The 11,792-nt window shown below is 56.0% G+C and overlaps 1 protein-coding gene across 1 annotated transcript in view; it reads right to left on the bottom strand.

Moving 5' to 3' along the window:
* Positions 1 to 390: 390 nt before the first annotated feature.
* Positions 391 to 11,792, bottom strand: part of RBCK1 (RanBP-type and C3HC4-type zinc finger containing 1) — a 17,256-nt gene continuing 5,854 nt past the window's right edge. Inside the window, exons 3-12 of the mRNA XM_012637702.1 lie at positions 10,877 to 10,970; positions 10,564 to 10,762; positions 9,379 to 9,500; positions 9,136 to 9,309; positions 7,994 to 8,154; positions 6,843 to 6,954; positions 5,081 to 5,260; positions 4,117 to 4,215; positions 3,602 to 3,745; positions 391 to 2,354 (exon numbers count right to left, since the gene is read on the bottom strand). Coding sequence (XP_012493156.1) covers positions 2,274 to 2,354; positions 3,602 to 3,745; positions 4,117 to 4,215; positions 5,081 to 5,260; positions 6,843 to 6,954; positions 7,994 to 8,154; positions 9,136 to 9,309; positions 9,379 to 9,500; positions 10,564 to 10,762; positions 10,877 to 10,970 — 1,366 coding nt within the window. The 3' untranslated portion in view covers positions 391 to 2,273. The remainder of the gene's footprint in view (positions 2,355 to 3,601; positions 3,746 to 4,116; positions 4,216 to 5,080; positions 5,261 to 6,842; positions 6,955 to 7,993; positions 8,155 to 9,135; positions 9,310 to 9,378; positions 9,501 to 10,563; positions 10,763 to 10,876; positions 10,971 to 11,792) is intronic.

Raw genomic sequence — 11,792 nt, 5'->3', positions numbered from 1 at the left:
AAGCCCAGGAGGGCTGGGGTTTGGGGTCCGTGGAGAGATGTGGTGGGCCACATCAGTGGGGTGCCAGCACCAGGGCGGGATGGCTGTGTAAAGGAGTTGCCACGCTCTACTGTGGGCAATTTGGGGTGAGTACGAGCCATGACCTAAGCTGGGTTTGGGGAGAGAATTGTTGGGGGCCTGTTGGGTCTGAGACTGAGGACCAGGTGTGTCCCTTCCTTGCTGGCCATGTGAGCATCTGCAAGTCACTGCCTCTTTGAACTTGTCCTTAACAGTAAAACAGGGATAGGCCCATCCCACATGGAGGGTTTAATGAAATGGAGTTTGTGAAAATGCTTTACAAACTGTGGAGTTGTGCCAGTGTTAACATTTTGGTGAACGTTTATTAATTAATAAACACCTTCGGCCAGCCCTGCACTTGGGCGCCCTTGCCGCTCCAGGGACTGCCTGAAAGGAATAGGCCTGCGGCTCTTGCCAAATCCAGCTAAGCTACGATGGGACCTGAGGCTCAGCCTGGTTGTCTTTGTTTCCCCTTTCCCAGACCTGCCTTCTCTGTCTGTCCCGTTGGTGGCCCCTACTCCCTGGATATCTTCTCCAGGCTTCCTGTGAGCGACCGGGTTCTGGGCTTGCCTCCCACCTCCTGTGTTTGAAATGAGCGTCTTTCATGCCAGCCCCAGACGCTGGAGGAAGCCCTGTGCTAGCCCTGGCACAGGCCATGGGCCCGTCCTCAGCTTTCTACCCACATCAGCGGCCGCTGCGCTTTATCCCGAGCAATGGGCTTCCACTCACCTTCCCTGTGGCACTAAGGAATGGTCTTGCCCAGGCCTGAGCCTTTCTGCTCCCAGGGCTGGCGAGGCTGCCCGGTGTAGCCTCTATCAGCTACAACAGTTGCCCTGAGCCAATGCTGGCAGAGCTGGAAGGCACTCAGTCCACTCAGTCTCTGATATCACTGTTCAGTGACCAGGGACAACTCTTTTGAGTCTTAGCATCCAGTGACAGGGCGGCACTGCCCTTCCCTGCAAAGCACCAGCCCAGTGTCTGAGGCCTGGGGTCGAGGCCTTGAATGGCAGAGACACCTGCTGCGCGCCATAGTGACGATCACATAACAGTGCAGGCAACATGGTGCACATCAAACGCCAGAGCTCAACAGGTCAAAGGGGGGTCATGGGGTGGACATCCTGGGTCTATGTTTTATTAATCCCAGCCCAGCGAGTGGGTACTAATATTGCCGTATCAGTACTTTGCCATCTGGCCCAAGATGTTAAAATTAGGATGGACCACCTCACCCCTCAACTGCAGCAGCTTCCCCTGCTCCTGAACTGTCTGCCCTCCAACCCTGGGTGCTCACTGAGAGGCCAAAAGGGAGTGGCAGCCTGTCGCTGCTGCCTTGGCCCCTCCCGCGCCTTAAGCCCATGTTGATCTGCAAACCCTTCTTTGCAGACTATTGACACACTGCAAACTCCGCCTGTCCAGCCTAACGCTGACCCAAGAGCATCCCTGCCCCGCAAGTCAGGCACGGGGTGCCAAGTGTGGCACAGGGATCCCAGTGCTCTGTCACTGCCCCATTCTACCACTGAAGGGCCAAAGATCAACTTCCTGGTGCAGGTTCCTAGAGAGCCTGGGATCCTGCCTATGTGTAGAGTCCCAGCCCGTGACATTCACTTCCTCTCAGGGACATCACAGTCATCCCTTCCTGGAAAACTATTTTAATTAGCTTACACGGGCAGCAGAGAGGGAGATGCAGAGCCAGACACGATGGGCTGTGCTTTCTAAACCACCTGCTCTCCCTCGTGGCTGGGAACAGATTAGCAGGAGTTCTAAGCGCCAGGCCTCCAACCACAAAGGCAGAGAAAAGTCACCCCCCAGAAAGCCAGCAGCAGAAAGGAGGCGGCTGTGAGTGCTTTGGTGCGCAGCAGACAAGGGTGGCAGTTGGGAGGAGTCTGGAGTCACGGTGCTTCTGGCCAGGGGCTGTGTTTAAGGCTGGGGTCAGGCAGAGGTGGGAGCTGCAGAGAGCCCCAGGGAAAGGACAAAGGCACTGGGACAGATGTGACTGTGGACAACAGTGTGGGGGGGGGGGCCTGCAACTCCTACGGCAAATGAGGCTGTCCATGCAGCTCAGGGGCCCTGGCCTCTGCAGGGCCCCTGCCTTGACCAAGCACAAAGGCATCTCCCAGGCCAGAAATCGGAGCCAAAGCCTCAAGCCCAGCCCTGCCCCACCCCCACAACAGCCTGCAGATGTGGGACTGGGTCAGCGTGGGGACCTGGCCATCTTTAGCTCAGTGGCAGTTCTGACAGCTTGGGTGGCAAGGAATTCCATTCACTCGGCAGCGGCAGCCTCCGCTGGTGTCTCCTGGGCCCTGGAGGATGGGAGGAAGAGAAGAGAATGTCAGGGCACCAAAAAGACTGCTCCCAAAGCCGTGCACACCCTCCCACTCTGCGCCTCTGCCCTTGCAGGTCCTCCTGCTAAGAACAGCCTTCTTGGCCTCGGCTTCCTGATGGAGACAGCCCGAGGCCTTTTCTGGGCTCCCACAGCACTCAGTCTACCCACCCCTAGACCCAGGGAAAGGACTTGACCACTCTGCATATCCTGGATAGGTCAGCACGTTGGCAGTGTGAAAGAGGGCAGTTTACTCTCCCATTTTTTTTTTTTTTTTGAGACAGGGTCTTGCTCTGTTGCCTCAGCTAGAGTGCAGTGGTGTCATCATAGCTCACTGCAACCTCAAACTCCTGGGCTCAAGTGATCCTCCTGCCTCAGACTTCTGAGTAGCTGGGACCACAGGTGTCTGCCACCGTGCCCAGCTAATCTATTTTTTATAGAGACAAGTCCTCACTATGTTGCCCAGGCTGGGCTCAAACTCCTGACATCAAGGGATCCTCCTGCCTCGGCCTTCCAAAGTGCTAGGATCACAGGTGTGAGCCACTGTGCCCAGGCTCCATGTATCTTAAAGTCTACATGTAACAAGGAGCCCCAATTCCAGGAACACAACCCTCGTAATGACAGCTACCATTTGCACAGTGCTCACCATGTGATAAGCTCTCAGCTAAGCACTTCTCTTGCATTTTTTCACTGGATTCTGACAAGAAGCCTGAGACAGGCCCTGCTATCGTCCCCGTTTCACAGAGGAAGAAACTAAGGCTCAGAGAGGGGAGTAAAAGCCAGTATGTGCCAGAGCGGGATCAATCCAGCCGGGATTCGCCCCCAAACTGAACCTTTACTCGCTGTCCTCCAGGGCAGGGGTGGGCAAACCTTTTCTGCAAAGGGCCAGTCATTTTAGGCTGGGCAGGCCACACGGTCTCTGCTCTGTAGTGCAAAAGCAACCACAGACAGTATGTAAACAAATGAGCTCGGCTCTGCTCCAAAGGACTTTATCTATGGACACTGAAATTTGGATTTCATATAATTTTCACATCATGAAATATTCATCTTTTGATATTTTTCAACCATTTCAAGATGTAAAGAACATTCTTACCTCGGGAGCTGTACACAGGTGCTGGGTTGGATCTGGCCCACGGGCTGTGGCTTTCCAAGTCCTCCTCTAGGGCAGACACCACAAGGGCGCCCTGCCCACCCCACTACTGAGCCCTCCGCTCCCCAAGGACTCACCCCGGGACCCCAGCGCGGGCCCTTGGTGACCCAGCAGATCTCAGTGTGGCAGACGGTGCAGCGGATCCAGTCACAGCCATCCTTCTTCTGCACCACGATCTGGCACTGCGGGCAGTGCATGGCCTCGCCCTGCTGCAGCATCAGCTGGAACAGCAAGCGCTGACCTCAGGCAGGGGCCGGCGCAGCTGCCCAGCCTAGTCCTGCCCCTGGCCCCCTCCTGACTGCAGGGAAAAAGCGGTGACCCCCGGAGTCGTGGAATCACTTTGCCGTGCTTCTCCACCAGGCTGGGCTCCATCCAGTGCCTCCTTCACTCCTGGGGTCTCCTCCCTCTACCCACTCTTCCCACTGCTGCCACCTGTGCACTTGGCCTAGGTCCCATCCCTGGATGGGAATGATGGCCAGAGGGAGGTCAGGACGTCCAGGGATGTGTGAACACAGCCCTTTCTGAGAAGCCCCCGCGCCCCGACTTGCCCCAGAACCCAAATCCCCAGCCCTTGGCCTTGTCCCTGCCTCACCTTCAGCATCTCCGTCGTCTGCCGGGCAGCAACATCGTTCTGCGCTCGCAGGGCCAGGTCGTCCTGATACTCCTTGCAGTTCATACGCTCATGGATGGCCTGCAGGGGGAGGGGCTCGAGGTGAAAAGGTTCCCCAGGGGGTTAACAAGCGGGGGAGGCGAGGGGTGGTAGGGTGGGCATCTGCGTAAGCACCTAATGCCTCTGCGTGTAGTCAGTGACAGGGCCCACTCTGTAAACTGCACACCACTTTACAGAAGAGAACGCTTAGGCCAGAAGGTGAAGTCAGGGTCATCACATATGGTAATAATGACATATACCTATTTGTTCTCAGTTCTGGTGGGCGCAGAAATCCCTACCACACCTCTCCTGCAGGCTGTGGCCCTGAGTCCCTCCCTAGGTTCTGCCCAAAGCCCAGAGACAGCTTGCTTGGCCAAGTCTGAGACCAGGCTCAAGACCTGCCTGCCTGCTCCTCACCTTAGTGGTCAAGTGTTGAGATGACCGGGGCAGGGGTAGGCCCGCGGAAGGATCAGGCAGGGCTGAGTCTGGGTTCCGGTCAGAGCTCAGTTCAGGACAAGGGTGGAGACTTGGTATGGGGCCAGGTCAGGGCTTGGTCTATGATGACTGAGGGGCAGTCAGAAACCAGGGTTGGAGCTTGGCTTGGGGTTGAGCTCAGTATGGGATCAGGTTAAGCAATCAGCCCAGGGCCTGGGCTCAGTATGGGACTGGGATTCAGTCTGTGACTGGGGCCAGAGCTGGGTCAGGGCTCAGTCTGGGCCTGGGGCTAGTGCTCAGTTGTGGGCCAGGGCTGTGTAAGTTGAAGCTGCATCTGGGGCCAGGTCTGAGACTTGGTCTATGGGGTCAGGGCTCAATCCTGGACAAGTCATGCGCTCTCACTGACATGTAGCTCTAAGTCGTGAGCTCCCAGCAGTACAAGTGAGTAGGCAGTTTGGGTCCCTGTCCCCACCTTGCACAGCAGGCAGTTGACGTGGAAACACACGGGGCAGGTGAACTCGTTGACATCATCCTCAAAGAAGCACCATCCCTTGCAGTCTGGGGTCTTGCAGTGGTAGCTGAAGGCACTGCGGTTCTCAGCAATGGAGATGCTCAGGTCTAGAAATCGCTGGTAATCCTCAGGGGTCAGCAGCTACCAACACACCATGTCCTTGTTGCTCAGGGTTCAGAACACCTAATACATGCCCCTCCTTGCCACCAAATACCCTCCAGAAAGCCCCCAGCTCATAAACTCTGACCCAGGCCCAGGCTCTTTTCCTCACGTAACCTCCATGGTGTTGAAAAACTCCATTCAAAAGTGGACTTAAAAAAGCTCTGGAAATGGATGGTGGTGATGGTTGCACAGCAATGTGAATACATTAATACTTAGGCCAGGCGCGGTGGCTCACGCCTGTAATCCTAGCACTCTGGGAGGCCGAGGCGGGCGGATTGTTCTGAGCTCAGGAGTTCGAGACCAGCCTGAGCAAGAGCGAGACCCCGTCTCTACCAAAAAATGGAAAGAAATTAATTGGACAGCTAAAAATATATGTAGAAAAAATTAGCCGGGCATGGTGGTGCGTGCCTGTGGTCCCAGCTACTTGGGAGGCTGAGGCAGTAGGATCGCTTGAGCCCAGGAGTTTGAGGCTGCTGTGAGCTAGGCTGACGCCACGGCACTCGCCCCAGGCAAGAGAGTGACACTCTGTCTCAAAAAAAAAAAAAAAAAAAAAACTTACTGAACACTTAAAAATGTTCAAATTTTATGTTATGTATATTTTACCACAATTTAAAAAAGGAAAAAAAAAATGAACAAAAATAGTAACAGACAATACCAGGGAAGATGTGGTTAAACTAGTATCCTGGTACGTCACACTCTGAGAAAGCAATGTGGCAATAATGTTTCAACCAGCCCAAAGTTTTCTGACCCTTTGGCACCCATCCCACTTCTGTAAGTTTATCCTAAGAAAATAATACATTAATATAAGAGGCACCATGCAAAATGTTTCTTGAAGCAGTACCTACAAACTGAGAAACTAGAATTCCTAAGAGGTACAAACAGTATATATACCACAGAGATTTATAATAATCTTTAGAAAGATTCTGTAGCAAAGTAGCGAAAGCCGATTGCATCCATGCTTGTTAACGAGGTAAAATCACGCGTATGCCTGTGTTCTGTATCTGGATTGGGTGGTGGTTACACGAGTTGTATTTGTCAAAACTCATCTAACTGCACACTTACAATGGATGCATTTTATTGTATGCAAAGTATACTTTACTAAATTGAGTTAAAAAGGAAAAAATTATGTCTGCCCAGAAACACTGAAGGAAATAGGACAAAATGCAACTGGAGGACTTCTTGGGGTGGTGGCCTTGTGGGTGATTTTTCTCTTTGACTTCTACTCGGGCTCTATGTGGTTTCAAGCATGTTTTGTTTTTGTAGAAACCACCTCCACTGCGTTACTCTGCTGATCCTTGTTCCTTTTTCTCTCTGCCACACTTGACCTTTCTCTGAGACTTGGGTCAAATCCCAGGGGCTCCAGAGAAGTTCACGCAGCCCCTTGGCATGAACCATGGCCCGTCACGATGCCCCTTGGCAGGGCTGCACTTCACAGGCAAAACCTCTGGGCAAATGGCCATGGGTGCTGCCTCAGACCCACACTCTTAGCCAGTCCCCAACTGCCAGCTCCAGGCCCAGTTCCTGGGGACCCAGGGTGTCCCCTCCCACCCCCAGTCCTTACCGCCCGGATCTCCCTCTCCAGCAGCTTGCCCGAGCACGAGTAGGTGTTGTCAATGAAGGGGCAGGAGACCTCCGCCTCCTGGCTGTTGCGGATGGTGCCCTGCAGGCACTCCCTGGGTGGGGGGTGGGAGTTAGCGTCATCGGAACCCTGTCCACTAAGGACTCCACCCCTCACATGGCAGGGCCTGAGCCCAGGGGCCTTTCTCAGCCACCCCAGGTGGGCTTCTCCTCAATACCCTTCTTCCTTCCCATCCCTCCCACCCACCCGCCACTATGGCCTCCACTCTGTCCACTCCACTGCCACCCCTGACATTCTGGTCCAGGCCTGGATGGCTGCAGTACCCTCCTCACGGGGTCCCTGTGTTCACCTTGCCCCTAGAGTCCATCTCAGCACAGCATCCAGGCCTCCCGAGGGGCCCCTATCCCACCCAGAACAAACCCAACAACCTGCGGTGGCCTGCCCTCCCCAACACCTCTCTGTCCTCCTCTCCGACTTCCCCATTCATCCCTCTGCTCTGGCCATGAGACCTCCTTGGTCTCCTCCAACAGGCCAGGCCCGTGCCCATGGAAGACCTTCCAGGCTCTGCTCTGGGGCTCCAGACCTCCTTGGAGGCCTCCATCCACCCTCCCTGGGCTCTGTTGCCTGTATCATAATCCACTGTTACTTAGCAGTTGACACAATTTACAACATCAATCAGTGGTGATCTTAGTCCTCGCACTGCAGTGCTGGGCTCCGGGAGGCAGGAACAGAGCCTGGCCCCCAGGGGCTGCTCCGTAAACAACTGCTATGGTGAATGGGTGCATGTTCTCTGCACCCAGGGATGGAAGGGTAACGACAAGAGACTGAGAGAGGGAGTCTCAGATGCCCACAGTGCAGGCTGCCAGGACTAGGGCCCCAGTTCCCTTGCCTGGGTGGTCGGGGGTAGTGGGTAAGGGCAGAGGCTCTGGAGCCAGGATGCCTGGGTTCACCTCTGGGCTTCTCTTATGAGCTGTGTGGCCCTGGATAAGTTGCTTGACCTCTCTGTGCCTCATGTTCCTCATCCGCAAAATGGGGAGATAGAGCCTACCTCGTAGGTTTTTGTGGGCGTCCAGTGAGACGTCAGAGCACAGGGCCCCACCCACCTTCTGCCGGGGGTGGGACTGGGGCCGCACCTGCAGAAGGTGTGCAGACACTCACGCAGCACCACGGCCTCGCCGGGCCCCAGCACCGAGTAGCACACGGGGCACTCGGCGGGCTCGGTGTTCAGCACCAGGCTCTTCTGGTCCAGCTGGACGTGCTGCAGGTAGTTCCCCTCCTGCTGCTGCTGCTTCCGCTGGGCACACGGGGCGGGGCCGCGGGGCGGGTCAGGGTCTCAGGGGCCCGGTCAGACCATGAAGGGGGCAGGGCCAGGAGGCGGGCAATGCGGGGTGAGCGCAGGATCGTGGGGGTGGGCAGGTGAGGACAGCAGGAGGCAGGCTGGGAGGGGACTGGGAACAGGGCTGGGCAGAACTGGGGAAGCCCAGTGACCAGGTAGGTCAGGCTGGGGCTGCAGCCGGGGGCGGGGCCAGGCAAGAGAGCGCTGCGGCAGGAAGGGGGCCAAGGTGATTGGGGAGTTGGGGTAGCAGGGCTCACATCCCTACCAAGAACTGGGGTCAGGGGGTGGTGGTGGAGCCAGGTCAAGGTTGGGACAGGGAGGTGAGAGCTAGGGGGCACAGCAAGGTTGTGGATGGGCCCAGGAGTGGGGTCACGCCTGGACGGAGCAGTGGGCATGTGCTCAGAATGGGGGAACATGCAGGGCCAGGTGTCTGTGCCACGCTTAGTGTGGCTGAGGGAGGACAGGACAGAGAGAGGGGTCATTCCCCAGGGAGCAGTGAGGGGGGGCCATGCCAGAGGGTAGGGTCAGGAGTAGCAGGGTCCAGGATGAGGTCTCGGGTGGAGCAGGGGTTAGGTCACAGGCCAATGGGGGTGAAGTCCAAGCTGAGGCGTGGTCAGAGTCACGGCTCGAGTGCTGGGGTCACAGCCAGGGACAATTGTGTACTAGGGTGTGTGTCAAAGCTAGGGGCAGAGCCACGGCCTCGTGGGAGCGGGGCACGTGAACCTGGATGTGCCTCATAGCCAGGGAGCAGGGTTGCAACCACAGGGTGACCTCCGAGAAAGGGCGGGTCACAGCCAAGTGCAGGGTCACTGGCAGCGGCATGGCTGTGAGGGGGCGAGGCAGTGACGCGGAGGAGCAGCGATGTGCAGGTGTCTCCCTTCCTGGCCTACGCCTCCCCCGCCTGGCCTGCAGGTGTCTGTCGGGGACTGCCGCGCCCACCTGCTGGTACTGGCGCAGCGCCTCCTCCTCGCCGGCCAGGCGCGCCCGCTCCTCCTCGTCAGGCTGGTACGAAGCGGGGACCTGGTAGGTCTCGGGCCGCGCCCGGCAGCACATCTCACATCCAGGCCTCGTGGGCTTGTTGATGAAGGTGCAACCGGGGCACTGCCAGCCCACCTGGGAGCAGAGGGGACCGTGAGCGGGGCAGGGCAGGGCGGGGGCAGGGGGCACGCAGAGGCGGCTTACCAGCGGGGGCTCAGGTACCCCATCTGGCTGAACCTGTCTGGGCTCCTGAGGGGCCCCGGGCTTTGGAGGGGTTGGCTCCAGGGGGCCCCGTGGCTGCAGCGTGAGGTCCTTGAAGCCCAGATCTGTGGAGGAGAATTTAAGGGGTGTCGGATCCACGCAGCCCGCCTGGCCCACACCCTGAGCCAGCCAGGCAGACCCACCCTCCATCCCGCCCTCCTGCCTGCAGCTGTCTCCGCCGCCTCTCGGCCAGGTGCGCATCCGGCATCCCAGGGTCCGGGTCCCGCGCCACCCATGAATGCTCTTATGTTCGCTGGGCCCCCTGTGCCTCCTGAAGGACACACCCAGAGGGACACAGCAGCACCTCTGAGGCAGTCCTGCCAAATTACTGACTCAAATCCATTCAGGAGGAAACATGAGACCAACAAAGAAACTGGCCTGGACTCTTTGAAAGGGACTGAGACATGACAGCTGAATGCCAAGTCTTTTGCTACAAAGGACATTAATTGGACAACTGGTAAAATCTAAGATCTACAGATTCAATAACTACTGCATCAATGTAAATTTCCTGAATTGGACAGTTGTACCTGGTAATGTAAGAAAATGACCTTTCTTTTTAAGAAAATGCACACTGAAGTATTTAGGGGGGAAGAACATCATGTCTGCAACTTACTCTCAAAATGGTTCAAAAAATAACTTTATATACGGAGAGAATGATAAAACAATGCAAATGTGGTGAAATGTTAATATTTAGGGAATCCACGTGAAATGTACTTGGGAATTCTTTATACAATTCTTTCTACACTTTTCCAACTTTCCAAAGTAGGTCTGAAATATTTCCAAAGTAAAAAATATAGAATACACACTAATTATCATCGTCATCATACCCAATTTACAAATTGAGCACACTGTGGAGCAGAGACAGGAACGAACCTGCCCAAGGTCACACACCTGGTAACTGCCAGAGCCGGCCTGGGTCAGCCCCTCCCCCACGCCAGCTGTTCTCAAATGCTTCCCTGCAATGCTTGCTCCAGGTGTCTCAGCTCCTCACTTCTCCACCTGGGTAAGGCCATCCAGGTGAATCCCTGACTGCAAGCCCAGGGGCTCTGTCCCCCCTCTCCCTGGTGCCCTACAGCCTCAGGTGAGTCCAGGGCCCCCCAAGTCCCGTGCTACTTGAGGCAGCCTCACCCTCCAGCATCCGCAACTGCCGCTCCCGCTGCAGCTCCTGAGGGTTGAGCGAGGTGTTGCGGGCTGACAGCAGATAAAGGTAGGCACTGTCCCCATTGCGCCGCACCCCATGGGAGTGCAGGGTCTCCTGGTCTCGTGCCAACCGCTGCCCAATCACCCACTGCTGCAGGGCTGGCGGGAAGCCATAGTCCAGGAATACCTGGCAGGGGCACCAAGAGAGAAAGAGTGGGAAGGGAGGAGAGAGGGCACAGGGGGGAGGAGCGAAATCGGGCGGGGCCTCTGCTCAATGTCTCCCTTCGGCCTCCTCACTCACCATGTCCTTGAGGGAAGCCACTGTCATGTCAGGGCGCACTGTGAGCCAGATGGTGACCGTGTGCAGGTGAGCATCCTCTACACTCACCCACAGCCTGCAGGGAAGAGTAGGGGCGGGGAGAGGGCTCTGGCCACCAGCTGCATACATGTATACCTGCACCCAGGTGCACGCACATGCATGTACATACAGTCACACACATATATCCCCTAGTCTGGGGCAGGGACTCCCCCCGGATTCCCACGCCCCTGTCCCTCCTCCTTTATTAGAACCCACTCACCGCCCAAGCCCCTCCAGTGGCTCCAACTGCTCTAGAATAAACTGACTGCAGCACACAAGGGCCTCCTCGATCTGGCGCCTCCCCTACCTCTCCAACCTCTTCTGTCTTCTCTCCCCTGCTCCTTAGCCAAACCACCAAAAGCTGTTATTTACTACACGCCAAGACTATTCAACACGCTTACTTAATGTGCATTAACTCGCTTAATCGTCTCAATGAACCCATGAGCAGGCACTGCTGTGTCTCTTTTTTACAGATAAAAACATGAGGCACAGAGAGGTTCACAGTGACAGCGCCAAAGTGAGCAATTAACTGTTAGAGGCAGGACTGAAATTCAAACAGTATTATTTCAGAGAAAGTGGTTTTAACTTTCTCAAGGATCCTCAAACATTTCTGGCAGACCAAAAGCATGAAAAAGGGCTAAGATGAAAACACAGACTGACCCCAAAGGAAACAGAGATCATTTAGGGTACAGAACAATGGTGAAGTTGAACCAGTTCCTGTAGAGAGATTCAGGAAGATTTTGCCTTCCTGAAAGCCAGGACAGGCAAGAAGGAACCAGAAAATGAGGACGGGTTCCTGGACATTAAAAAAGTTAAGTGTTAGGGCCGGGCGCAGTGGCTCACGCCTGTAATCCTAGCA

The sequence above is a fragment of the Propithecus coquereli genome, unplaced genomic scaffold, assembly GCF_000956105.1.
Source record: "Propithecus coquereli isolate 6110/MARCELLA unplaced genomic scaffold, Pcoq_1.0 Scaffold122, whole genome shotgun sequence".
NCBI lineage: Eukaryota > Metazoa > Chordata > Mammalia > Primates > Indriidae > Propithecus > Propithecus coquereli.
Note: the sequence above shows the minus strand (reverse complement) of the source record. Positions and strands in the feature narration are given on the sequence as shown.